Here is a 27,126-nt window from a genome sequence, read left to right on the forward strand (position 1 = left end):
TATTTAAAATCCTAAAAGATGATGCTGTTAAAGTGCTGCATTCAATATGCCAACAAATCTGGAACACTCAACAGTGGCCACAAGACTGGAAAAGGTCAGTTTACATTCCAATTCCAAAGAAGGGCAACGCCAAAGAGTGTTCAAACTATCGCACAATTGCGCTCATTTCACAGGCCAGCAAGGTGATGCTCAAAATCCTACAAGCTAGGCTTCAGCAGTATGCGAACCGAGAACTACCGGAAGTACAAGCTGGGTTTCGAAGAGGCAGAGGAACTAGAGATCAAATCTCCAACATTCGCTGCATCATGGAGAAAGCAAGAGAATTCCAGAAAAACGTCTATTTCTGCTTCATTGACTATGCTAAAGCCTTTGATTGTGTGGATCACAACAAACTGTGGCAAATTCTTAAAGTGATGGGAGTACCAGACCACCTTACCTGTCTCCTGAGAAACCTGTACGAGGGTCAAGAAGCAACAGTAAGAACCAGACATGGAACAACCGATTGGTTCCAAATTGGGAAAGGAGTACGACAAGGCTGCATATTGTCACCCTGCTTATTTAACTTATATGCAGAGTACATCATGAGAAACGCCGGGTTGGATGAATCAGAGGTCGGAATTAAGATTGCTGGGAGAATTATCAACAACCTCCGATATGCAGACGATACCACCCTAATGGCAGAAAGCGAAGAGGATCTCAAGAGCCTCTTGTTGAGGGTGAAAGAGGAGAGTGCAAAAGCGGGTTTGAAACTCAACATTAAAAAAACGAAGATCATGGCATCTGGCCCCATCACTTCCTGGCATATAGAAGGGGAAGAAATGGAAGCAGTGACAGATTTTACTTTCTTGGGCTCCAAGATCACCGCAGACGGTGACTGTAGCCATGAAATTAAAAGACGCTTGCTCCTTGGGAGGAAAGCTATGGCCAACCTAGACAGCATAGTAAGAAGCAGAGACATCACCTTGCCGACAAAGGTCCGTCTAATCAAAGCTATGGTTTTCCCAGTAGTAATGTATGGCTGTGAGAGCTGGACTATAAGGAAGGCTGAGCGCCCAAGAATTGATGCTTTCGAACTGTGGTGCTGGAGAAGACTCTTACGAGTCCCCTGGACTGCAAGGAGGTCAAATCAGTCCATCCTAAAGGAAATCAACCCTGAGTGCTCATTGGAAGGACAGATAATGAAGCTGAAGCTCCAATATTTTGGCCACCTAATGCGAAGAGAAAACTCCCTGGAAAAGACCCTGATGCTGGGAAAGACTGAAGGCAAAAGGAGAAGGGGACGGCAGAGGATGAGATGGCTAGATAGCATCACGGATGCAATGGATATGAACTTGAGCACGCTCCGGGAGAGAGCGCAGGACAGGAAGGCCTGGCGTGCTATGGTCCATGGGGTCACGAAGAGTCGGACATGACTGAACGACTGAACAACAACAACATATGTATCTTAGCAGACAGACCCTTTCTGGCTGTGTGCTAGAACGAAGGGAGAAGGCTTCTTTAAAGAGGGGCCCTTTGCCATGTTCCATCTATAAGAGAAGCACATTGTGCATGTACAAAGGAGAGGGCCTTCTTTGTAGTAGCATCTCGACCCTGGAATGCATTTCACTGCTTTTTAATGTTTCATGTTGTTTTTAATTGTAGTGTAGATTTTAACATTATATGTATACCAGACTGTGTGATCCATTTGGGGTTGGGGGGAAATGAAGGCAAGGTTGAGAAATACTTAAAAATATAGGTTACATGCCATCTGCAGTTTTTATAAGCACTTGCATTTTATATGCACAAAATAATCTGCTGTCTGCACCTATTTATTCTCTTATTTTTTTAAAAAAAAAAAATCAATCACCTATCAAACTAATGATTAATTAAGCATACAAACTTAACCGTTCATTGAGGTCACCAAGGAATGGCCTCTTATCTGTTCCATCCTACGGAACTGTGAAGACCTTTCTTTTTAGGAAAGCTTCTTTTGCCGCTCCTTTTTTTTTCTTTTCTTTCCTTCAGCTACTGCTTTTACTGGAGTGCCTTACTCCGCAATTGATTTTAACGATTGTCGTATCTCCTGCTGCAGCGCGGGGGTTTTGTCTGTTCGCTTTAAACCAGCCTTGGCACATTAAGGAGGATATTGAACGCGGATTTAATCTGTGTTTTTACGGTTGTGCTTTTGGAAGTTTCTGATCATCAGCCGCCTTGAACTGTCAGGAAAGGCAGGATATAAACGGGTAGAGCGGATAAAAGGCAGTAACGGGGAACGCTGCAGCCTTACGCGAGAGCACATCTTTGCGGGTAGATCTTCGGCACATCTTCGGCCCTGTTAATCAAGAAATAAGCGTGCTTCATCCACCAGGCGCTTGGGGGACACCCCACGATTTCCCTCCCTGCCTCTCCTTTCCAAGGGCTGCATCCTTTGTCTCGCCCAGGCTGTAAGGCGTCCCTGCAAGCCCGCCTCTGCCTCTGTTTAAGGTCTCCTGCGCCTCCGCCTCCCCTGCCCAAAGTGCACGTGGCTCGCGAAGGCGGAGCAAGATCCTCTCTTGAGAAGAAGCCCCGCCTCCTTCGCCAGGAGCCGCCGCCGGCTCGGCAAGCGGCTTGAATGGAAAGTAGCGCGCATCGCTTCCCACCCCGTAACCCTTTAAACCGTGGAGGAGGGCGGCGCGGTATGCGCATGTCAGGGGGAGGGAGGGAGCGCGCGCGCGCGAGAGAGAGAGAGAGAGAAGAAAGCCCCGGCGGAGCGCAGGGCGCCGGCGCAGAACTAGGGGGCTTTTCCAATCAGGCACCGGAGAGATGTGGTCCCCCCTCGGCTCCAGCGGGTGGATTCCGGGCGCAGCGGATCTGGGGATCTTTGCTGGGTAACAACCAAGAAACGGTCGCCAGAAATGACGAGTCAGGAGCCTTTCAGGTTGCAATCGATTTTTATTTCTTGTTACGCGCGCGCGCACGGCCTGCGTGTGCCGCTTGCTACGGAGGAATAAAGAGCTGTGTGCACTGGCTACATTGTACGTCTTGCTTGGAGAGCGCTGTGAAGCCGGATTTCCCAGCCACAGGGCACGATCGAGATCGCAGTTTCTTCGTCCCGCTCTCCCCACCCCCACCCCTTTGCGTGCGTGTGTATGTGGCAGCATCGGCGACACGGGTTTTCTCGCCGAAGGGCGCAATCCTATGCATGCTTAGACAGAAGCAAGTCCTGCAACTCCCAGCATCCCCCAGCCAGCCAGGCTGGCTGGGGGATGCTGGGAGTTGCAGGACTTGCTTCTGTCTAAACATGCACAGCGTTAAGGATTGCGCTCTCAGCCTAAACTTGCTTCTGTCTAAACACGCGTAGGGTTCGGGATTGCGCCCTAAGTTTGCAAAGAAAGAAAGAAACGCCTCCAAAAGCGAAGCTGTCTCCGGATCTGGAGAAGCCACCCTCCCCTTCTCACTTGCAAACCTTCGCCACCTTATCCCCGCCGCCCCCAAAATAAGAACGTGGCGATGACTCGCAGGGCTGGGGGGAGAGAAAGAAGCGCTCTCTCACTCTCTCTGCACATACTCCGAGGTTCTTGCTTAACCCCGATTTAAAAATAAGGTTAGGCATGTGAGGCGGGCGAGGGCGGGCGGGGTCCCCAACATAAGTTACACCCCGGCCCCTACCGCAGTTCGGCCTCCCCTCTCCGTTTCCAACCTCACAGAAGCGCACACGGTCAGGTGCGCACCTTGTCGAGCGGCGCTGTCAGCTGAAGTCGCCCCTCCCCGCCCCGCCCCCGGTCCATGCCCCCTCTATTGTCACCGGGGCCTCGAGGCGCCCTTTGGAAAGCAGGTCGCCCCGCACCCGTCAACGCCTAGTATTGATCTCCCACTCCCCGCGCAATTTCCACTCCCACCGAAATCACTGGGGGCGGGGTGGGGGTGGTTGGGGCGTGACAGATGCCTTGCTGGGGGAGGGGGGGACAAAGGGAAACGAACCTCCTGCACCCTTTTATTCCCTTCTTCCCAAATTGGAAAGTGTGTGTGTGTGTGGGGGGGGGGCTTAAAAATGAAAGCGGCCCGAGTAGATTCTTCGGTAGAAGAGAACATGTAGGAAGATGCGCCGCTTTCTTGCTCGCTCTTTGGATCTTTTTTTTTATTGTTCTGCATCAGACAACAAAGAAAAGAGGAGCCTTGCCTCGGGGGCGGGGCCGGCGCCGCCCCCCGGCCCGCCCCCCGGTTCCGGATTCCGCCAATGGCCGCGCGCAGCGGTCGTGGCGGCGGCGGCGGCCTCCTCGCTCGCTTTCTGTCGGCTCGGGGCCGCGTACGCCGCGGCGCCCGGAGCCCTCCCCTCCTCCTCTGCCCAGCGCTTGTCTGGCTGCAGCAGCAGCTCAGACAGAGAGGAGGAGGAGGAGGAGGAGGAGGAGGAGAGCGCGAGCGAGCGAGGGGGAGGAGAGCGCGAGCGAGCGAGCGAGGGGGGAGGGAAAAACCCGAGAAAGAAAAATCGCTCCGTGAGTGGAGGCTGGGAGGGGCGCCTTAAAGAAACGCTGCCATCGCCTGGCATTGTGGCCAGCGCAAGAACTCAGGGGGGGGAGGGAAAAAAAGCATCGGGGCGCTTCTCGCCAGTCGCTGCAGGCCCCCCCGGCAGCCTCACATTCCCCCCCCCGGCAGGCCAGGAAAAAAAAGCTGGGGGGGAGTCGTGGGGGGGTCTCTTGGAAAGCATCTTATCAACGGGATTGCACGGAAAAGGGGATTTTTTTTTTTGGAAACCAAACGGCACAAGGAAACTACAACCTTTTTTTTTGCGGCGGGGGGAGATAAATTATTTTGTTGTTGTTCTAAGCCAGCATCCAGGATTGGCGTCCCGGCTCTCCGATCGCTCGTGCCTCCGTTTCCTCCTCTGCTGCTGGCGCTGGCCATCTGCCTTAGCTTCTTCCTTTGTGTCTGATTTTTTTCTTTTGCTTCTTTGCTCCCCCCCCGCCCCGCCACCACTGATCCGAGTGCAGGAGGGAGAGGAAGAGGAGGGCGCGATCCTACACATCCACCGGGACTATGCCTAGCTCGCTGTTTGCGGACATGGAGAGGAATGGGAGCGGAGGCGGCGGGGGAGGCGGCGGCGGCGGCGAGACCCTGGATGACCAAAGAGCCCTTCAAATCGCCTTGGATCAGCTCTCCCTCCTGGGCTTAGACAGCGACGAGACGGGCTCCCTGTATGACAACGAACCGCGCAAAAAGAGCGTGAACATGACCGAATGCGTCCCCGTGCCCAGCTCGGAGCATGTCGCCGAGATCGTGGGCAGGCAAGGTGGGCAGCGGCTCGGCTTTTGTGCATGTGGGTGTCTCTGTGGTGGAAGAAGCGAAGGGTTCGTGCGCGCGCCCCCGCCCCCGCCGCCCCCAACTCCACGCTGTCTGTTTTCTGGGTGCTTTTCTCGGTTTTGTTGTCGTCTCAAGATGCCAGCACGGCTCTTCCCTCCCCCGCCCCCCCCCCGCCGAACTGCAGGGTTATGCTGGCCAACCTGGCTGCCTCTTCGCAACTCCCCCTCCCCACCCGCCCCCGACACTAGACAAAGAAAGTGAACCGGGAGAGGTGGTGGGAGCGCGTTGCGCATCCATGAGACAGCCAGATGTGTTTACGCCTCACCTAGCAGCGCGCTCTGCTCTTCGAGATAGATATTTTATATATATACACACACACACACACACATATACATACACACACAGAGAAAAAAATGCCTGTGGAGTTTGGACGCACCGGACAGTATGTGCCTTTATGGCTATTTTTCAATAGAACTCCAGGGGTGTTTCCTTAGCAGGCTCGGCAAGGAGGAGAGGTGAACAATGGGCTTGGGTTCACAGCATCCGCATTACGAACCCGGTGCGAGCGTGGGCCGTTTGCTCCTTTGTTATATTTACTGGTGTGGATCTCTCTCTCTCTCCCCCCGGCAGGCTTGCTTTGTAAACCCCCCCCCCGCCCCTATTTCTTCTTCTTCTTCCCCCGATGGAATGTGTGCAGCACGAGTGTGGAAGTATAATTTTTTTTAAAGGGGGCGTTGCATATTTGGGTTGCCCACTTGGGATGGATGCAGTGTGGCCGCTCGGTTGGCACTGCACGGTCTGGGCTTGGTGTTGCCTTTTGTGTGTGTGTTTTGCATTGTTGGTTTTCTCTCCGCCGCGTCCCCCCCCCCCCCGTTAGTATCTCTACCCAACCGATCCCTTGCAAATCACGTTTTTGGCCAATGGGAATATTGGTTGGCTGGGGGGGGGGAGAGATGGGCGTGTGTGTTTGTGTGTCAAAGGCTGGCTTTACTGGCATTTGTGTGCGCGCGTGTGTGTGGTGCTTTAAGTGGAACTCAAGGTGGAGAAATGCAATGGATAAAATGTTGGACGGGTGACAGGTTGTTTTGTTTCTCTCTCTCTGTTGCACCCAAAAACCTGGAGGTGTAACCGGTTCTTTCTCTCTCTCTCTCTCTTTCCTCCCCCTCCCCTTCCTCTCCTCCCACCCTCCTTCCTTCCTCCCCCCCCCCCCAGGTTGTAAAATCAAAGCGCTGCGGGCAAAAACCAACACCTACATCAAGACCCCGGTCCGCGGGGAAGAGCCGCTGTTCGTGGTAACGGGCAGAAAGGAAGATGTCGCCATGGCCCGGAGGGAGATCATTTCGGCGGCGGAGCATTTCTCCATGATCCGCGCCTCCCGGAACAAAAACACGGTGCTGAACGGCACGGTGCCCAGCCCGCCGAACCTGCCCGGGCAGACCACCATCCAAGTGCGGGTGCCTTACCGGGTGGTCGGCCTCGTGGTGGGGCCCAAGGGAGCCACCATCAAGCGCATCCAGCAGCAAACGCACACCTACATCGTCACGCCCAGCCGCGACAAGGAGCCCGTCTTCGAGGTGACGGGCATGCCGGAGAACGTGGACCGCGCCCGGGAGGAGATCGAGGCGCACATCGCCATGCGCACGGGCGGCATCATCGAGCTGACCGACGACAACGACTTCCACGCCAACGGCACCGACGTGGGCTTCGAGCTGGGCGGCGTCGCGGGCAGCCTCTGGAGCAAGCCCACGCCGCCGCCGCCGCCTCCGCCGCCGCCCCCGCCGCCGCCGCCTTCCTCCAGCATCCCCCCGACGCCGGGCCGCAAGCCCTTCTGCAGCTACCGCAACGACAGCTCCAGCTCGCTGGGCAGCGCCTCCACCGACTCCTACTTCGGCGGCGGCGGCGGCGCCCGCCTGGCCGACTACAGCCCGCCCAGCCCGGCGCTCAGCTTCACCCACCACAACGGCAACAACAACGGCTACGGCGGCTACGGCGGCGAGGCGCTCTCCCCGCCCGACGGCTGCGCCTCGGAGCCGCCGCCCTTCGACTCCCCGCCGGGCTTCGACCTGGCGCCGGCGCCGCCGCCCGGCGCGCCCCTGCTCTGGCCGCAGCTCGAGCGCGGCCCGTCGTCGCCCAGCGCCGCCGCGGCTTTCCCCGGCGGCGCGGCGCCCCCCAGCGCCAGCCTGGCCCTGCTGGCGGGCGGCGGCGGGCCGCGGCGCGGCGCCGCGCCGCCCCCGACGCGCCTGTCCCCGCCCCTGCACGGCGGCGCGGGGGGCGTGGCGCTGGCCGGCGAGCAGCACCCGCTGGCGCGCCGCGTGCGCAGCGACCCCGGCGGCCGCCTGATCGCCGCCGCCGTGGCCGCCGCCGCCGCCGCCGCCGCGCCCGCCTCGCCGCCCTACCCGCGCTACGCCAACGGGCTGGGCGGCCACCTGCCCGGCCTGCCGTCCGACTCCTCGGCGTCCTCGTCGTCGTCGTCCAGCTCTTCCTCCAGCTCGTCCTGCTCCTCCTCCGGCGTGAGGCGGAAGGGCAGCCGCGACTGCTCCGTCTGCTTCGAGAGCGAGGTGATCGCGGCCCTGGTGCCCTGCGGCCACAACCTCTTCTGCATGGAGTGCGCCAACCGCATCTGCGAGAAGACGGAGCCCCAGTGCCCCGTGTGCCACAGCGCCGTCACGCAGGCCATCCGCATCTTCTCCTAAGGGCGGCCGGGCGCGCGAGCGAGCGCGCGGCCGCGGGCGCGCACACGCCGGGACGGCCTCCTCGCCGCCCGCTCGCCCGCCCGCGCGCGCGCGGCCGCAGGCCGATGTATAGATGCTCTCCGCGTCGAGCTTTTGGAGCTGCAGGATTCGCACATCCCAGCACAAGACGTAACGGAAGGGAGACCGGACATTTGGCCGGATGGTCACCATCTCGATGTTTCTTTTTGGCTTTTGATTTCCTTACTTTCCTTTTATTTTTTTTTGCATTGAGTGTACTGTAGCCTAGGATGGGTTAAGGGGGATATTTGTAACATCTGGTGCATGCTATAAATATTAAGGAACGACATTCTAGTAATAGACTAGTTTTTACACTTTCTCTTAAGGCCAAGCTTCCAAAACACTTTCTCTCTCTCTCTCTCTCTCCCTCTCCTCTTTCTCTTCTCTAAATTAAAAGTAGGAAATGCATATGGATTATGATGGCGTGTGAACAGTTAGTATAACGTGCTGGTAGTTGCTAGATTGCTTATTGAGAAATAAATCTATGGATGGATTACTTTTCTTGAATGTTCTTGAAAGGGCAAGATTTTTTCCTGTGAAAAAGAAATTAATAATAATAATAATAATCTTATGATACTGCAGCTTTATCAAAGAAAAAAAGAAAAAAAAGGAAACTGTAACATATCTCTTATATATATTAAAACGTTTAAAGGTTTTAAAGATAAATTGCATTAATACAGATTGAAGTATTTTATTCTTTTTTGACTTGAAAAATTATATTTCATATTGCAAAGATGTTTACAAGTATTTTAATTTAAGTTCAGTGAACTTTTTTGTAGCTGGGTTAAAACTTTTTTATTTTTTAGTATGGCCTTATGGCAAAGAACACTGTATTATTTTACTATCACACAATTGTGAATGGAATTGCAAAACCATAAATGTGTAATACTTTGAACAGTATTCTGTTGGGATGGAGATTTTTTATAGGTTCAGAAAAAAATCTTTTAAATCTGCTTCACCCAGCATATTTTCTATTCAGTGATATGAAGCATATTTTATTCTATATTATTACAAAAAAACGGAAGCGTTTAAGCATACGTCAAAAGGAACTGTTGATGCTTTCTAACATTTGTATAAATAGAATTCAGTGGAAATTACAAAAAATTCTGTTGCACCACTATAGTTTAGTATTTCTATTTTAATACATTTGTTTACCACTTGTTTATGTATATGTAGGTGATGTTACTTGATCTTAAATGTACTTTACTGAGCAAAGTTTAAAAACAAAGTATATTTTATTTTATGATAAAGGGCCTTTAACCTCATGGTCAAATACTAATATTATATTTGCTGAGACAAGATTTGAAATTGTATCAAGAGTTTTATTTTTCTGACATTTAAAGTTCTACATAATAAAGGTAAAACTTAAGTAATGGTGCTACTTCATGTTTTTTTAAGCATTTCTATATAAATAAAATATTACAGAAAAGCAGCTGGTGTGGTGATTAGATTTTGGTGTTTGTTTTCTTGAATTTTTATTTTTCCCATTTGTGATGGCAAAATGCAGTGTCTCTTTAATCTGTGATGTCACTTTGTTGAAAGCTTTTAAAGGGCTTTTTCGCACATTTTGTGGTATGCTGGTCAGGGAGTCTTAGCAAGTCCTGACTCTGTGACAAGTCTTATTTATTTATTTAGCATTCAGCTCAGAAGCTTTGAGTGTGCAGTGAGCATGCAACAAACTTGTGTTGCAGATACTTTCTAATGTGTGAAATGGCCCTTGCTGCTTCCCGTTTTCATGTCTATTTTTGCCTCCCTCTGTGTATGTATACTGCAGGTCCACACAACCTGTGATCTACCCACCTGGCTGAAGTCACTGCATCACCCATCAGGGGTTCATAAATGTCCTGCCTTTGCGACCTACCTGGGAATGCAAGAACAGAGGGACTGAGGCATGTTGCAGACCACAATTCGTGACTGATGACTGTGTTTGACCTTGATTTGAGGGTCAGATCAGGGCTGGTGGATCACAAAGTTGTGCAATTATAGCTAATTGCAGGAGTGGGCAAGTGGTGGCCCTCCAGATCTTTTGGCTTACAACTCCCACGATCCCTCACCATTGGCTAGGCTGGTTAGGACCAATGGGAGTTCTAGGCCAAAACATCTGGAAGGCCAAAAATTGCCCACTCCCCGGTCTACTGACATTAATTTTAAGAGTAAATATTGGACCCAGTGAAATCAGTTGGAACTTGGACTAAGGTTCCTGTCTAGCCTCCCCACGTTTTTTAAACATTACATTTTCCTCTTAATAGAATTAAGACTACTTAAATCTCAAATGCCTGTTGTATGTTATATGAAATGTATCTGTATCTTAACACTTCACGTTCCTGTGTACTTTTCCATCGCGATCCAGGTAGTACAATCCACATGTGGAAGCATGCTTACTTTGGCCAAATGGATGCCACCTACGCCTGTGTTTTTTTTTTTTTAGCTCTGTACAGCTTTGGGTGCTGTGTGCGTGGTGACTGTCGCTGGATCGGAAATGGTGCGCACGGCCTACTCTGCCAGTTGGAGCAGAGGTCTGCAGCACCAGTTCTGTCTCTCTTCCAAACAGATGTTCAGATCTTGACAGCCTCAGTGGTGACAACCTTTGGATCAATAGGTGGGTGTGCAGAGAGGAGGCAAGGCTTCCCGTGGGGCACATAGCTGGCTAAAGGCCTTTCTCTAAAATTTGATCTCCAGTCTACTTCAGAGTAGAGCAGTCTCATTCTTTCGCCATGTGGGCCTCGTTCAAATAAGTTATGTATTTATTTTATTTATTACGTTTATATCCTGCCTTTTTTCCTTCTTAAGGAACCCAAGGCGGCATACATAATCCTCCTCCTCTCAATTTTAGCCTCTCAACAACAACCCTGTGAGGTAGGTTGGGCTGAGAGTCTGTGACTAGCCCATGAAGATCATCCAATGAGCTTCATGGCCGAGTGGGGACTAGAACCTGGGTCTCCTGACTCCTAGTCCAACACTCTAGCTACTACTTTGGATTGCAGGTGGGGAGAGGTGGTTTTGCATGATCAGGTGGTCCTCCCATATGATTCCTTTGTAAACTCTGCTTACAAAACTGGAAATCTGGGAGAGGAGTTCTAGCCAAGCTTGTCTGCTGCTACGCTAGTTTTCTAGCTGCAGGGAAACATCTTCCTGGGGAAGCGTTCAACTGTGAAATCCTCCCACTCCCTCGCAGCAATCCTAAATGATATAGTCCAGGAATGGTTTTACCACCCCATCTGCTATGTTGTGTGTGAACTAGTCTGTAGGGATGAAGGAATCTGTGCTGATGAGATATGCCAGCTACACTTGTGAGAGAGCCAGTGGGGGCTGGTGGCTCCAATGTCAGTGGGACAGTAAATCTATTCCGGGTTTCAGCCAGAACCAGTCAGAGCTCAAAAGGAGCTATCCAAGGTGCTGAGCCCATTTTGGTGATAGGGTTCAGCACCTTGCATAGCTTCTTTGGAGTTCTGGCTGGTTCTGATTGGAACCCAGAATGGATTCACAGCCCCACAAAATTGGAGTCCCCAACCTCCACTGGTACAGATGACAACCCTCTATTTGATGGCCTTCTTGGTTTGAAAGGCTTAGTTTCAGTCCAAGTCCAGTTTAAAGGTAAAGAGGCATAAGAAAGGCAAACAGGAACTGTGAAGTGATCCCTTAAGACTTAGCAGCGGACTGAGCCCGCACACCATAGCCTTCCCTGCTTCGGTGAGATGGATTGTATTTTTATTTCAGTTGTGGCAATGTTTATTTCAAGTTTTTATTTCAGTTACAGCAGAGAAGGCCTTCCAAAAGAGGGTTATGCTCTGTACCAGTGGAGGGTGGTGGTGCCAATTTTGGTGGCACTGTGAATCCATTCCGGGTCGCAGTTGGAACTAGCCAGAACTGTAAAGGAGCTATCCAAAGTGCTGAATCCTATCCCCAAAATGAGTTTAGCACCTTGGATAGCTCCTCTCGAGTTCTGACCAAAACCTGGAGGGGATTTGCCGGTGGCATCAGAGCCACCAGCTATCACCGGAAAGAGGTGTGACCAGGGATACACAGATTTTGTTAAATCTGGTCCATCTGTGTTTCGTGGATTGTCTTTCATGCCTTTGTCCACTCAGTGATGGAACAGGATTTTTTTCAAGGCTGTAAGGGAACTTCGTTCCTGTTTGCAAACATGCATCAGAGTAACTGAACACTTGCACAAATCTCGCCCCCCGCCCCCGGTGAAAAACTGGTCTGCAAATCATGCAACTCGGAAAAAGCCCATCTGCTGCAGAATCCGCAGGTTGGATTCATAGAAATCCAAACTCATTTGAATCCGTTGTGGTTTCTCTGACATCCCTAGGTGTGACTTCTTATGCCTTGATTTAGCCTCATGAATGGCCTGCACATCCTTTTTGTACAACAGGGACAACATGGATTGCCAGTGCGGCGTAGTGGTTAGAGTGTTGGACTGGGAGCCGGGAGATCCGGGTTCTAGTCCCCGCTTGGCCATGGAAGCTCACTGGGTGACTTTCGGCCAGTCACTGACTCTCAGCCCAAACTACCTCACAGGGTTGTTGTTGTGAGGACAAAATGGAGAGGAGGAGGATTATGTATACTGCCTTGGGTTCCTTAAGGAGGAAAAAGGTGCAATATAAATGTGATGATAGATGATAGATAATAGATAGATAGATGATAGATAGATAGATAGATAGATAGATAGATAGATGATAGGGTGCCTGTGACTCCTCACTGGTCAAAGTATTATATGTGTCATGTCAGGTGGCTGTTAGGGGTACAGGAGTCATGCCCATAAAGGGTGCAAGACTAGATCCACCTCTGTTCCCCTGCAGCGGACAGACAGAAGTGTCCCAAAATGGGCATGTCACATTTTGCCTGGGATTACTCCCAGCCTGATGCTGAGCAGTCTAAGCCCAAGATGCCCCCAAACTTGCCCCAGTATACCACATGGATTATATACATTGTCCCCTCTATCATCTTAGTGCAGCATTCCCCAACCTGGTGTCCTCCAGATGTTTGGGACTTCAACTCCCAATGGGCAGGAATCCTGGGAGTTGTGATCCAAAACATCTGGTGGGCACGAGGTTGGGGAAGGCTGGCTTAGTGTGTGTGCAGTATGTGTGTGTGTATGTGTGTGTGTGTGTATGTATGTGTGTGTGTGTATATATATATATATACACACACACATTTATATATATATATATACATATATATATATATATATATACACACACACACATACATACATACACTCACTGGAAAAGACCCTGATGCTGGGAAAGGTTGAAGGCAAATGGAGAAGGGGACGGCAGAGGATGAGATGGCTATATAGCATCACCGATGCAATGAATATGAACTTGAGCACACTCTGGGAGAGAGCGCAGGACAGGAAGGCCTGGTGTGCTATGGTCCACAGGGTCACGAAGAGTCGGACATGACTTAACGACTGAACAACGAATTCATACATATATGTATGTATGTATGTAATATTATAGCTCACCTTTCCTCTAAGGAGCTTGAGATGGCATACGAAGACCCCTCCCTTTTTATCCTCACAACAACCCTGTGATGTAGGTTAGGCTGAGAGATAATGACTGGCCCAAGGTCACCTAGTGAGCTTCACTGCTGACTGGGGATTTGAACCAGGCTCTCCCAGAGTCCTAGTCTGATGTGCTTAACCACTATATCGCTCATGTGTGTCAGGTGCACCTTCTGAGTGCACCCAGACCTTGAAATTTAGACCTGTGCTTGCGTGATTTGATTTGAACATAGATTGCAATGTGCTACATAGATGAGCCTCTGTGGAATGTTTTGGGCCTGACTGCAGCGACATTAGGGTTGGTGTCCATGCCTGGGCTGTATGAGTTTTGATGGCTCTTTGGAGATCTGTACTCATTTTGGAGCATCTGTCTTTGTTGTGACAAATTTCTCAATGGCTGGGCCCTGCAGAGCTACAACTTGCAAGAGCAGCCCCAGGAACTGAAGGGGTACACAGTGCCTGAGTTGGTTATTCTGTGTTTCCCCCCTAGACCTTTTGAAATGGCTTCCTTCTGTTTATTCCTGCTTGCATAAGGGAATTGGTTCCCCCTTCAGCTCAAAATTTTGAGGAAAGGAAATGGGCTTGATAACAGCTATGTGATGAGATGGCATATTCTATAAGATGTTTGGTCAGGGTTTTTTGTTTTTTTTTTTAAAGATTTCTGCAAATGTATATTTGTAGCACAGGATGCGAGGGAGAATGCACAGGGCATTTGTGTGCTAAACATTAGGGTGGCAACATGAGTCAAGAAATGTTAATTGCTTAATCATATGAGCTTTCGTCCATTTAATCTGTTAAAATTTGCAGATGTGTAAAAAGAATGTTTCTGATGCAAAACACGTGCTTTCTTTGCTTTGAGGGGATGCACGTGTGTGTTGTAGGAGGCATCATCTTAAAGGAGGCATTCCTCTTTGTGGGAAATGGGAGAATGTCGCTTAAGACTGGGCATGCCAGCTGTAGTTTTTAGAAGCACTTTTATTAACAATAGCTGGGTTTTAAAAAAATTGCAGTCCAATTAATCAGGGCAACTTTTTAGTCCATTAAGTATGCACTCCTATACCCATTCACCTGGGAGTAAGTCCCACTGAATTCTGAGTAGACATGCATACGATTGCATGGTACAAGTTGTAATCACAGGTTTGCAACCTGGCATGCTCCAGGTCTTTTGGACTACAACTTCCATATGCCCCAGCCAGCATGGCCAATGGTTAGGGACTAAGTAATGGTTAGGGACTGATTGGGATTTGTAGTCCCAAACACCTGGAGGGCATCAGGTTGCCTACCTATGTTTTAATCAGTTAAACACTGGAGGAAAAAGTTAATCAATTAAACACTTAAAAAAATAAACTTCTGCATCCAGAAAAGTTGAAGTCTGTCTGTCTGTCTGTCTCTCTCTCTCTCGCTGCAGGCTCTGTTCATGTGTTATGCCTGAACAGGGAATTCCAGCTGGCGTAGAGGGCATGGGTTTTGGCCCCGCTCCAACATTTCTGCATGTGTTGACCCCGCCCTCTTCACTCCTGACCTTCCTGTACTAAGCAGGAAGGTCTGACCGTCTGAAGGGGCCTTCTGCACATGTCTGGCTGAACCCTCTCCGATCGGGAACCCTGATAAAGAAAGGTTCTTAATTGTGGGGAGACTTCTGAGCATGTTCAGTTGAACATGCGTAGATGACCCCTTCAGGCCATGTCAATCAATGTGGGAAGGACCAGGATGGAGCGGATGGGTACCTTGGTGGTGAGAGAGCTCGTGTCATCCTGCACCCTTTACACACGTTGCATTTTCCTGTTCACCTGAACAGGGCAATAGAGATCAGAGGTAAGCAATCTGGTGCCTTCCAGAAGCTTTGGACTACAACTTCCACAATCCCTGACCATGGGCCTTGCTGGTTTGTGGGAGTTGTAGTCCAAAAGATCTAGAGGGGACCGGTTGGTCTACCCCTGCTCTAGGTAGACATTTGAGCAAAGTTGGTCACGTTTTCTGTAATTCTGCTTTTGAAAAAACAGTAACAACACAATATTGCATAATTTATTTTGGTTTTGCTAGGCAGGGACTATACAGCATACCCAAGGCACCCCGCCGCCCCACAGTAAAGCTCTTATTTAGCCACCCGCATTGAGTAAAAAATGTTACTTGCTGAACAGAAAGTTGCCAGTTCTAGCCCTATTTTGGGATGAGACCCGGGAAGGGAGATCTTTACTGGGAAGAGACCATCGTTCAACGTGAGTACTTGCTTTGCATGCAGAGGACTCCAATTTCAATTCCTGTCATTTCTACTATTTTTTAATATATTACTGCATTTATACCCTCCCTTTTTCCTCTTGCAACGAGACCAAGGCAGCTTATATGGTCCTCCTCCTCCTCTCCATTGTATCCTCACAACAACCCTGTGAGGTAGGTTAGGTTGAGAGTCAGTGACTGGCCCAAAATCACCCAGTGAGCTTCATGGCTGACTGGGGACTAGAACCTGGATCTCCCAAGTCCTGGTCCAACACTCCAACCACTACACTAGCTCTCTCCTTAAAAGATGGAAATCAAAAAGATGAGATTAAGAGGTGATGGGAAAGACCTCTGCCAGAGATCCCATAGAGCTGCTATGGACCACAGTACCCACACTTCCCCACCTTAGTGTGCCCTCCAGATACGTTGGACTAGAACTCCCATCATGGAAGTTGTAGTTGAACACATCTGGAGTGCTTGAGGTTGAGGAAGGCTGTAGTAGACATATTGGGTTCAATCGGGGGTGGAACCTGCGGCTTCCAGATGTTGCACTAAAGTTCCCATCATCCTTGACTTTTGCCCATGCTGGCTGGGACTGATGGGAGAGAGTCCAACAACATCTGAAGGGCAACAGGTTCCTCACCCCTGGGAAAGATGGGCATACAGGTATAAGGCAACTTCCTAGGTTCCCAAGTCTGGCAGCATTGACTTCGTTGAACTTTATGGTTTCTACTGAATGTGCTATAGAAACTCTCCTGCTCTGTTGCCTGTCTAGGCGAGGATTGCCAGTGTATTTTTACCTGCTCCTGCTCTTTTAACTGCATCTGGACAGGCAGAAATTAAATAGGTGAAGTTTTCACCATCGCTAAGCTAGGAAAAGGCTGTTACCTGATTACTGGAAAAGGAACATGGACTCTGCAGGAAAGAAATGTTGGCAACTCTAGTGAATATGGATACATTTTCAAATGTTTGTTTTAAAATAAGCTTTTCCAGGTAATGGAGCAACTGGCCACAGTCCAGCACAGAAGCATGCTTAAGCCCCTGGGTTTTGATGGGCTTAAGTGTACCAAAGTATGCTGGATTGCGACCACAATGATTTCTTTCTTTCCTCTTGACAAAGGTGCCCTAAATAGCTCTGGGTTGAGCAGGCTTTAGTCAGGCATAGGGTTGCCAACTTTTAAACTGGCCATAGTAGCTGGGACTTTTAACACAGCAGCTTGATGCACAGACGGTGGTAGCTGTGATGTTTATTTCCATGCTGGGAAAAACTTCACTTAATTGGTTCTGCATAACAGGAAGCTGTTAAGGGTGTAGCAGCAAGACATGATAGGTTCCCTCTGGGCAGTTGGCAACCCAGTCAAGTAATGCTTGTCTTTTGAATTGGTCCCCCCACACCCAGCCTCACCTCCTCCGTGTTAAAGAAGGAGAAGGGAGTCTGTCTTGGGTGTAGAACGTTCAGATGCAAAAGGGTATCCTAACTGTGTAGAAAACCCAATTTCTCTGGCAAGGGCAGTTTATTATTCAGAAATCAGAAAAAAGCTGACTTTACTTTAAAAAAGAGAAAAAGAACATCCCTCTTTAACATAATGATATTATTAATATTGTTTATTACATTTATACTGCATCCTTTCCCCAAGGAGCTCAAGGCAGCATTCATGGTTCCCCCTCTACATTTTCTCCTCACAACATCCCTGTGAGGTAGGCTAGGCTGAGAGAGAGTGAATGGCCCAAGATCACCCAATGAGCATCATGAATGAATGGAGATTTGAACGTGCCTCTCTACAGTCCAAGCCTGACATTCTAACCCAAGGGTGCAGAATGATTTTGTGCTGGGGTGGGGTGGGCAGATTACACACCCCACCAGGCCCTCCGCGGGGCAGGTGACATCAGTGGGTATAAGTCTAAATCACTACACCACGCTGCCTCTTAACCAGTGGAGGCTGGAGGTTCCGATTTCGGTGGGGCTGTGAATGCATTCTGGGTTTCAGTCACAATTCTAAAGGACCTATCCCCCAAAATAGGTTCAGTACTGTAGACAGCTCCTTTAGCGTTCTGGCTGGTTCTGACTGAAACCCAGAATGGATTCACAGACACACTGAAATTGGAGCCACCAGCCTCCGCGGCTTTCAACTATATTCTATGCAGGAGCCCTTCTCCCTATATTTAGTCACTTTAGGTGTGCTGTGGGGGGTTAGTCTGAAAACGCACAGCACAAGAAAATATATGAAACACGGGGGAGAAAAACAGTGACCCAGACTTATGTGGGCAAGTTTCTTCTCAATTTAAAAAGCAATAAATCTTAGAATCTAGTAGGTGGATTTTGTCTCAAAATGTAATGCCCTAATGGATGCATTCTTGATGAAACACATGCTTTGCAGATATCAACATACAAAATATTGACCTGTTTTGCACATAACAACCCAAGGTATGGGTTGAGTATGGGTTGTTGTTGAATCGTGGGTTGTTGTTACATGCGAACCCTGTACTGTGGTTTAACTATGGGTCATTAACCATGAACAACTCAGAGTTTAGAAACCAACAACAAACCATGGGTTCTCTTCCTGGGTTGTTTGTGGTTAACAACCCATAGTTAAACCATAGTGCACCATAATGGTTTGTTCACATGTAATAACAACCCATGACTAAGCCAGATGCATTTTTAAACCTGTTGACTGCTTTATACTACTCTTAGAATTTTATGGCTTTGAGCTTGTTTTGTTTGTTTTTGTATTTACATTTTAATTAGTGTATCCTTTTTTCAACTGCCCTGGGTGGTATAAAATGCTCATAATGAATAAATATAAATAAATAATGCTGCAAATTTTCATTGATCTGAATGGTGTGTAGGAACGCCCCAAGGGGTACTTCCAGGCAAAAGGCTTTGTGCAGCTATTCTGTCTTTCCCTTCTTAGCCTCCTACCTTGGTAAGAGAAAACAGCGGAAGAAACAGTGGGAAAACACAGGAGCGTTACAAATGGAAGGTGATGTCATCTGGACCCCCTGTAAAATTCCATGAATGAGGCAGGGCGATTGTATAGTAACTGAAACAATCCCAAGTCTCAGGATGTGGATAACCAGGGTGCAGTTAGTGGGGGGGGGGGTGTACCAGGGGTGGACAACCTCTTTCAGCCTGAGGGCCAAATTCCATTTCAGAGAAGTGCTTGGGAGCCGCCTTACAGTGATGGGTGGGGCCGGAGGCAAAACAGATGGGCAAAAATACAGCCTGCCCCCAGCAAACTGTAGCTTCAAGTGCTTACTGTCAGTAACTGTTATTATGATTATGATTACAATTATGATTATTTTCATATCGCCCGATAGCCGAAGCTCTCTGGGCAGTTCACAGAAATTACAAACCACAAATACAAGATAATAAAAACATCATATAAAATCATTATCATCATAAATCATAAATCACAAAATTTAAAACAATTTAAACAGCTAAAACAGTTATAATAAGATACCGAGCCTGATAAAAACAACTGACGTGAATGCTGCCATCATATGCCATCTAAAGCCGGGAAATAGAGGAGACCTCAGTGGGGAGAGCTTTCCATAATTGGGGAAGCCACCACTGAGAAGACCCTCTCCCTTGTTGCCACCTTCTGAGCCTCCCTCAGAGAAGGCAGTCAGAGGAAGGCCTCAGATGTCGATCATAGTGTCTGGGTAACTAAGTCTTAGGAGAGGCATTTGGACCTTTAATAATGGGGTAAAAACTGCACAAAACCCAGGAAAGCACAAATGATTGGGGGTTGGGGTTGGAGGGAAGGGGGCGGGAAGGAGGTGGGGCCAGGGGAGGGGGCATGGACATCTAGGGAACCTGGAAGTCTGATCTGGCTCCTGGATTAGGTCGCAGGCCCAAGGCTCCCGACCCCTGGTGTACACATTGGATATATTATAAATCCACAGATTAGGACTGCACCGTGTGCAGCTCAGGCTGAACTGATCCTTTAAGGGGTCAGTAAGTCCTGCTTTTGCTGCCTGGGCTGCAAAAAGGAGGGTGGGGAAGGCTGGTTAGGCTGGTTGGGGATTATGGGAGTTGTAATTCAACACTTTTGGAGGGCACCAGGTTGGGGAAGGCTGCGGGCCCATAGCCAGGGGTGGGTTTTGGGGGGGGGAGGGGTCTACCCCTCCATTTTCTCTGCCTTCCTACAAATACTTTTTAAAAAGTTTACAATTTTGTCTTTAAAAAGCCTGCAAACCAGATGAACTCCCTCCCCTACTCCCCCCCCCCCACAGGCTGGCTATATGCTCGGAAGGGTGGTGTAGTGTCCTTCACCACACCTTGACAAAGTTGGTAGAGTTGTAGGGTGGAGGGGTGAGGCAGATAAAACTGCCGTATGGGTCAGATCCAGTTCCTAGGCCATTAGCTGACCAGCCCTGCTTGAGGTTTGTTTCCATGCTAGCCCTTTTCTTTGGAATCGCCATTGTTCATTTGGTCACTTTTTACAGTCCATTTAGATGTCATTGTCAGCCAGTTACATTCCAGTATTTTCCATGTTGCCCTCCCATATTTTTTCAGGCAATTTTGTGTGTGCAATAAAATGCAGTTGCAGCACCAGTCTGCCTTGGAAAGATGGTAAAGATATGATTGCAGCTTTTAAAGGCTTGAATTAAATGTTTCTTCCTTGCAGGTTCCGCCCATTTTATTGCTTTCCACTGAGTGCAAGTGGGGAAAATGTTCAGTACCTTATAAATGGCCCCGTGTCGGTTTCTGTTCTGGGGTGGGGGAGGCTTTGAGTACTGATTTCTGCCCCTTTGTTTTTCTTCCCATTTTTAATGCCAAAATAACATTACTTTGCTATAAGAAACAAGAAGAAATCAACAGTTAACACCCAACATGCTTCCCCTCCTCCAGCAGGAACAGAAACAAACACTGGGGGAAATAAAAGAAGTTATTCAAAGGACAATTAAATCCCCTACCTGGGCTGGTCAGGAAGAAATAAAATCTGCAAGTAGGACACTTTTAATCAACATTGCTGAGAACCTTTGGTGAATGGGATTTATGTGTTAGTAAATAAATTTATAATGTGTTATTAAACATTTTTAGGAAGATCTTGGCCATAGGCATTGCTGGGTCATATGGGGCTATCTTAAGCACTGGTACGGAGCCTCCCTTTTAATTTGGCTTCTGGCAAATTGCAGAAAAGCGATGCCTCAGCAGTGCTAACGGGCTATAGTGTAGAAGTAACTAAACCATTTGCTTAATATATGCAAATTCATTCTTCTTTGATATGTGCATGTTTGTGCAGAGCTGGGAAATATTTCAAGCTGTTAGGTGCCGCAAGGCAAGCTAATTTGGAGATGCCAGTTTGAAATGTATAGGTATCAGCTTTGAACATGTTTCGAAAAAGGCAGCTGGGGTTTTGCAGTCCTGTACAGGTCTGTACAGGTCTGTACAGGTCTGTTGCCTAAACAATAGGCACGGATTCTTAATTATTAATTTTTTTTAAAAAAAATCATTAAATACGAATAGCAATTAAAGCATGCACTGTATAAAATGTACATACAAAAATAGTAAAAAGGTGGTGGTGTGGGGGAAGAATGCTTAACATAAAGCCCCCGGCCTTTAAACAATCGAACACTTGAAAGCCCTATACAAATTCATTGTTGCTGCTGTTATTTAACCATCATCATTAAGGTGGACCTGTAACAAAATGTTGCAGAGTAGCGTGCTCCTGTTCACTGTTCCAGGCAGTCATCTATGCCCTCCTCCATGATTCTCCCTTTCGTCCCTCGTTCCCCCACCCGATGCCACAGTCCATCAGCAATCTGTTGCCATTGGGCACACTCTGGGCATCTCTACACCAGCTGAAATCCTAGATTCAAAACAGGGCTTTCTGCTTCTGTTTTAAACGCAGGATCACAACGACTCCCTTTTTCACCCGCTTCCTTCCCTGCTCCCCTTTCCCCCTCCTTCTCCCCGTATCTGAGTCTTCCATGATCTTTCATTGATCTCGCTCCTCTTCTTGCCGCTTTTCCTCTTTTCACGGAGGGAACTCAAACAGAACGCAACGGGGGGGGGGATCATTTGATAGCTCCTCATCTGCGATCTATTTAAAAACGGAACAAAGGGCATTTAGTGCAGGAGGTGCCCTGGAGGGTCACAGTGTCATGTAAAGAGCTGGCAAACTTCTGTGAAGGAGCAATCTCAATCACAGGATAAAAGCTCCGTGTGAAGAAAGCCTCAGTCTTCATTGGGCTGGGTTTGGTTCCTGTTGCCATTAGAAGTTTGTTTTGTTTTTCATTTTCCTCCTACAGTTTTTTTTCCTACTTCTGCAAACCTTGGGTTCCCCCATGCCTGCTGATATCTCTCTCCTGTGTGGGGATGGTGCCATTTTGGCTATATAAGCAATGGCACTCACCCTTGTACATTGGAAATAGAGCTATTAAGTGGAGCCTGCAACAAATGATTGCAGCGCAGAGTTCTACCTTTTAGGATTGCAGCCATTCCATTCAATCAACCCCACTTCATCCTGGTTTCCTGTTTTTTCAGTCAGCATCACATACCCGCTGAGCAGGCTTAATCCGCATTGAGTTGTTTTAGCCCCACTCCCCCTTTAGGGGTTTTCTAATTGCTTTAGGACTTCTGCAAAACTTTGAAATTCTCCCAAGCCTGCTATCATCTCCCTCTTGTCTGTGGATGGTGCCGTATATATTAGGACCGGTACTTGGAAAATGAGTTCGTTATTAGTATATATCAAAGGCAGTGGGGGCTGGTGGCTCTGATGTCAGTGGGGCAGTGAATCCACTCTGGGTTTCAGTCAGAACCAGTCAGAACTCTAAAGGAGCTCTGCAAGGTGCTTTGAGTGAAACTCGGAGCGGATACACTGCCCCACTAACATCGGAGCCACCAGCCTCCACTGCTCAAAGGTGGGGAATGTGTGGCCCTCCAGATGTTTTGGCTGACAACTCCCATCAGCCGTAGGCAACATAGCCAATGATGCGGGATCATGGGAGTTGTAGGACAGAACAGCTGCAGGTTGCTCAGCCATGGTATATATACTGGTTTAGATCTAGATTTAGTCATACTTGAAGAAGACTCACTGAAATCAGTAGGGCTTAGGGTAGTCATTACTAACTTAGGTCCCATTGATTGCAATGGGTTTATTCCAAGTATGAGTAAATCTGGATCCAATCCAGTGATCCCCCATAAAAAAATAATTTTTTTTATTTATTTAAAAAATAAATTCTGAATCTATTTTTATTTTATTTTTATAAATGAAATAAACAATACCAACAACATAATCAGAATCTCCAGTTTCCAACAATACAGTATTCTGAGGGGGAAAAAAGGGAGGATAGCAAAAGAAGAAGGAGAAAAAAAGAAAGAAAAAAAAGGGATTATATCTAAAAGCAAACCAAATGTCCAAATATAAATCCAGTTACAGATTATACCTATACGGCACTCTTCCAAACCTTGCAGTATTATTAAATCTTCAATCTGCTGCACCACAAACGATGAACCTTATCTTTTAGTGTCATAACCCCAGTCTTATAGCAAAGGAACGGGAGCAAACAATCCATTTCCATTGGCTACTGATATTACCATTCAGTTAACATGTATTAATAAACATTAAAGGTTTCGCCAGCAAGGAATAGTAATTATCATAATCCCATAATGATGATGATGATGATGATGATGATGATGATGATAATAATAATAATAATAATAATATTTTTTTAAAGAAAAACATAAAAAATACAAAACAGAAGCAAACCATTTGTATATTTTAAGTAATATATCTAACAATATATTTATATGTGCACACACACATATACACACAAACAGGCATTTTATTTAAAGTTTTCCCATTCTCTCTGCATGCCCCTAAACTGGCAGCAAACCCACCCTAGTCATGGTGGCCACTTACACATCACCACAGGGTAGGAAATGCATCACCTCCGAAGAGGGCAAATGGAGACACAGGTTTGCAGAAAATGTTCATGTGCACGTCTAGGTAGCTATACATGCAAATGTAGAAATAATGACTATAATTTCAGTGGAAATGTAATTCATCGCACAGTGAGGAAGAGTGTGGCCAGGTTGGCTGTGTGTCTGCTCAGTCTGCTGTCCGGGTGCTCTCTGTGGATGGGTGACTTCAGGGCCCCTGCTGCTCTCCCTTCTTATAGGTTTTTTTTTCAATCTTTAAACTTGGATGGGACAGCCCTTCAAACAGAGGACTGTCCTCTGATACCCTTCAAATTAGTGATATTCTGAACATTTTCCCCACATTTTTTTCAACCATTCTCATTCAATTTTATAGGAAAGAAATTGCTTTTGAAAAGAAATTCAAAGGTGAAGAACATTTGGAGGAATTCTCATGGGTTGGGTTCAGGGTTCTTGTGCTTCCCTTACTTAGGAGGTGGCCAAGGAGTGTGCACAAGTGTCCTGTATTTCATTGCACAATTATCTCTGTGGTAGTCTGTAGCGTCCTCAGCTTCCCACACTTCAGTTAAAGCCCAGGGGAAGACATAATAAATCATTCCTCCCATAGGGCTTTTTCAGATCAGGAAGCGCAGGCAGCCTGGGAGGCTGCAGAGCAATTGGGAGATGTGTAATAGGAAGAAAACATGCACACGCAGCACCCTTTGCCACATCGCAGCCATTAGGTAAGCTCAAAAACACCACCAAAAATAAATGATAAAATTCCCTAAGAATGATGCAGAAAAGTGGACGCTTCGACACTTACAGTGGCAGCAGAAAAAACCAAAAACCCTTAGGAAAAAAGGAAGAAGCTGTGCTACAACCCCTGCCAATTGTGAGTCCTATCCATGAGAAACTGTTGGAGAATTTATCCTCCCCTAGAGAAATTCAGTGAGATTGTCCCCCCAATTTCTCTGCCCACAAGTAGTCTGGAGAAATTTGAGAGGCCATTTGCTCACAGCTGTCCTTCAAATACAGGAATGTCCTCTGTGAAGTAGGATACCTGGCCACCCTAGCCTGGGAGCAAGGGTAGATTCAGAACTCCCATTAGACCAGCTCAGAAGAAGTGGGGGAGAAGACCCCAAAAGGGGAGGAAAGGCAAAACACCACTTCTCCTGGTGGATTGTCCACCTTTGGTTCTCCCCATCCATGTGGCAGGATTGCTCTGTAACTCTGGGTGTTTGCAGACAGAGGGCTCCTAGTACTACCATGCTGAAGGTATTGTGCCGTTAGGGTGCAATCCTATGGCCGCTAGACAGTGGCTAGACGGCTGTAGGATTTTTCATTTTCCGGGAACCAACCTTGGAGCCAGCACTCTGAGGTCGGTTCCCAGAAATCCCCCTCCCAGCCCCCTCCCCCTCCCCCTTGTAGGCGCTGTGGCTTGTTCCTGGCTCCATGCTGGTAAGAGCAGCTTGGAGCGGGGGAAAAGGGGGCATTTCTGGGGGCAGGGAGGAGAGGGGATGGCAGGAGCGCTGGTACGACGTTTGCTATGTGCCATCTGGCCTCCCCCAAACCCCGGCTAGCCACAAATGCAGGGGGGCTGGAGTGAAGAGAAGATCCCCTTTGCGCCCCGCCCACCTTGCACTGGATAGTCAGTCACCTCCAAGTTTGGAGGCGGCTGACCATCCCCATAGGATTGTGCCCTTAGTCTCTTCTAGAAGCACCCTCTCTCTAGTGGGTGGGGTTTTGTTTTGCACACCTATTGTGTAACTCAGGAGTACAATTTGCCGTGTGGTTACCAATGGGTCTGTCTTCAGAAAAAATATATGCTCTGGTTTTTAAAAACTACCTTTGGGCTCTTGAACAATGTGCATTGCAGATGACTACTGATAAATGATGGGAGGGGGGATTTTCTACATCCCTTTGCAATATGTGGAATTTTATGTTGCTGTTGATGATTCCAATGCCGGCAATGCGCATGATGGAATAGCATTGCAAAAGAGAAGGGTCCCTGCCCCCTGTCCAGAGCTCACAATCCAAATTTTGACAACGAATGTTACTTCAGATGGTGGGATGGGGAAGATTTTAAGTTGTGGCTTTCAATAGAAAAATTAAACTGGTTGCCCAGGGGCACCAATTAGGAAAGGGGGGGGCAGCCTCCAAACTCAGAGGTGACTGACTATCCAGTGCAAGGTGGGCGGGGCGCAAAGGGGATCTTCTTTCCCCTGTCTTTCAAACCATTCCTGATTATTTTTCAGGAGCATATAGATCTCTGGCCATCTGGCAGCTTCTACACACTGAGTAACTACTATTATATAGTAGTAACTACTGCACTAAGGGTGCAGTTCTATGCAGTGGAGGCTGGTGGCTCTGATGTCAGTGCAGCAGTGAATCCAATCTGGGTTTCAGTCAGAACCGTAAAGGAGCTATTGAAGATGTGTAGCGCCTTGGATAGCTTCTTTAGAATTCTGACTGAAACCCGGAGTAGATTCACTGCCCCACTGACATCGGAGCCACCAGCCTCCACTGGTCCTATGCATGTTTATGCATGCTGGCTGGGGAATGCTGGGAGTTGTAGGGCTTTTTTTTCTGTCTAAACATGCATAGGGTTGCACCCTAAATGGATTTCTGTGCTAGAATAGATTTCTTCTATTCATTGTTTGTTTATAAATGCAGATATTAATTTCTCTTATATTTTGATGTGCGCCATTGATTGTGATCCATTTGTCATATATGTTATATTTTTATGGTCATTATGACATTGATATGTTATAAATGGTATTCACACTTTGGAAATATTCACTCCCTTTATAATTTGAAAAGCGAGACAAGGTGCTTTGAATTCAAGCCCCCAAATTTTGCTTATTTCAATGTAAGACAGGCCAAGATGGTTTGGCCTTCAGTTTTAAATGTTAAAATTTAAGGGTTGTTGTTTTCTTGGATGTAACCAGTGGATGAATTTTAGTCGTATATGATTTAGCTTTATGGACTGGTTCACTGTTTTGCAAATGGCTGGTTGTTGACGCAATAAAATTGAACTGAACTTATAATTTGATGTGTACCATCAAGTGCTTTAATTATAAACATTGTATAAAATGATCTTAGAGAGCAATCCTATGGCCACTAGACACTGTCTAGAGGGCTGTAAGATTTTTCGGTTTACTGGCTCCGAACTCAGAGACAGGGCTCCGACCTTGGAACCAGGCAACCACTCTCCCCTCCCCCTTTGCATGAGGAGAACTGTGGCAGGTGCCTCTCCATGCTTGTAAAACAGAGCATGGGAGAGGACAAAAAGGGGGCATTCCCAGGGGCAGGGAGGGGAGGAGGCCTTTACATTGCTTCCTATGGGGTTTCCAGGCCCATTCCTGCCCCCTCTCCACAGGCCCGGCTAGATGCACAAAATCATGTGTCTAGTCAAGCATGCAGGGTGGGCAGAGCGCAGAGGAGAGGATCCCCATCATATTCCACCCAACCTGCACTGGATAGGTGTCAGACTCAAAGTGCAGAGGCTGACAATAGGATTGTGC

General features: G+C 48.0%; 1 protein-coding gene across 1 annotated transcript; it reads left to right on the forward strand.

Annotated features, from left to right (window-relative positions):
• The first annotated feature begins 2,706 nt into the window (after positions 1–2,706).
• MEX3B (mex-3 RNA binding family member B) lies at positions 2,707–9,425 on the forward strand. Its single transcript, XM_084817238.1, has 3 exons — positions 2,707–2,896; positions 4,947–5,245; positions 6,469–9,425. The coding sequence occupies exons 1-3, from the start codon at positions 2,874–2,876 to the stop codon at positions 7,947–7,949; spliced, it is 1,803 nt and encodes a 600-aa protein (XP_084673364.1). The 5' UTR covers positions 2,707–2,873; the 3' UTR covers positions 7,950–9,425.
• The last annotated feature ends 17,701 nt before the right edge of the window (positions 9,426–27,126 follow it).

The sequence above is a fragment of the Heloderma suspectum genome, chromosome 11, assembly GCF_057233095.1.
Source record: "Heloderma suspectum isolate Gila_16-S chromosome 11, 16-S_ref, whole genome shotgun sequence".
NCBI classification, from domain to species: domain Eukaryota; kingdom Metazoa; phylum Chordata; class Lepidosauria; order Squamata; family Helodermatidae; genus Heloderma; species Heloderma suspectum.

Excerpts from the sequence above, each read along its gene's own strand:
- MEX3B (XM_084817238.1), top strand. The coding sequence starts at position 2,874 with ATGACGAGTCAGGAGCCTTTCAG. Across the intron at positions 2,897-4,946 it reads ACGAGTCAGGAGCCTTTCAG|GAGGGAGAGGAAGAGGAGGG; the intron begins GTTGCAATCGAT and ends ATCCGAGTGCAG. Across the intron at positions 5,246-6,468 it reads CGAGATCGTGGGCAGGCAAG|GTTGTAAAATCAAAGCGCTG; the intron begins GTGGGCAGCGGC and ends CCCCCCCCCCAG.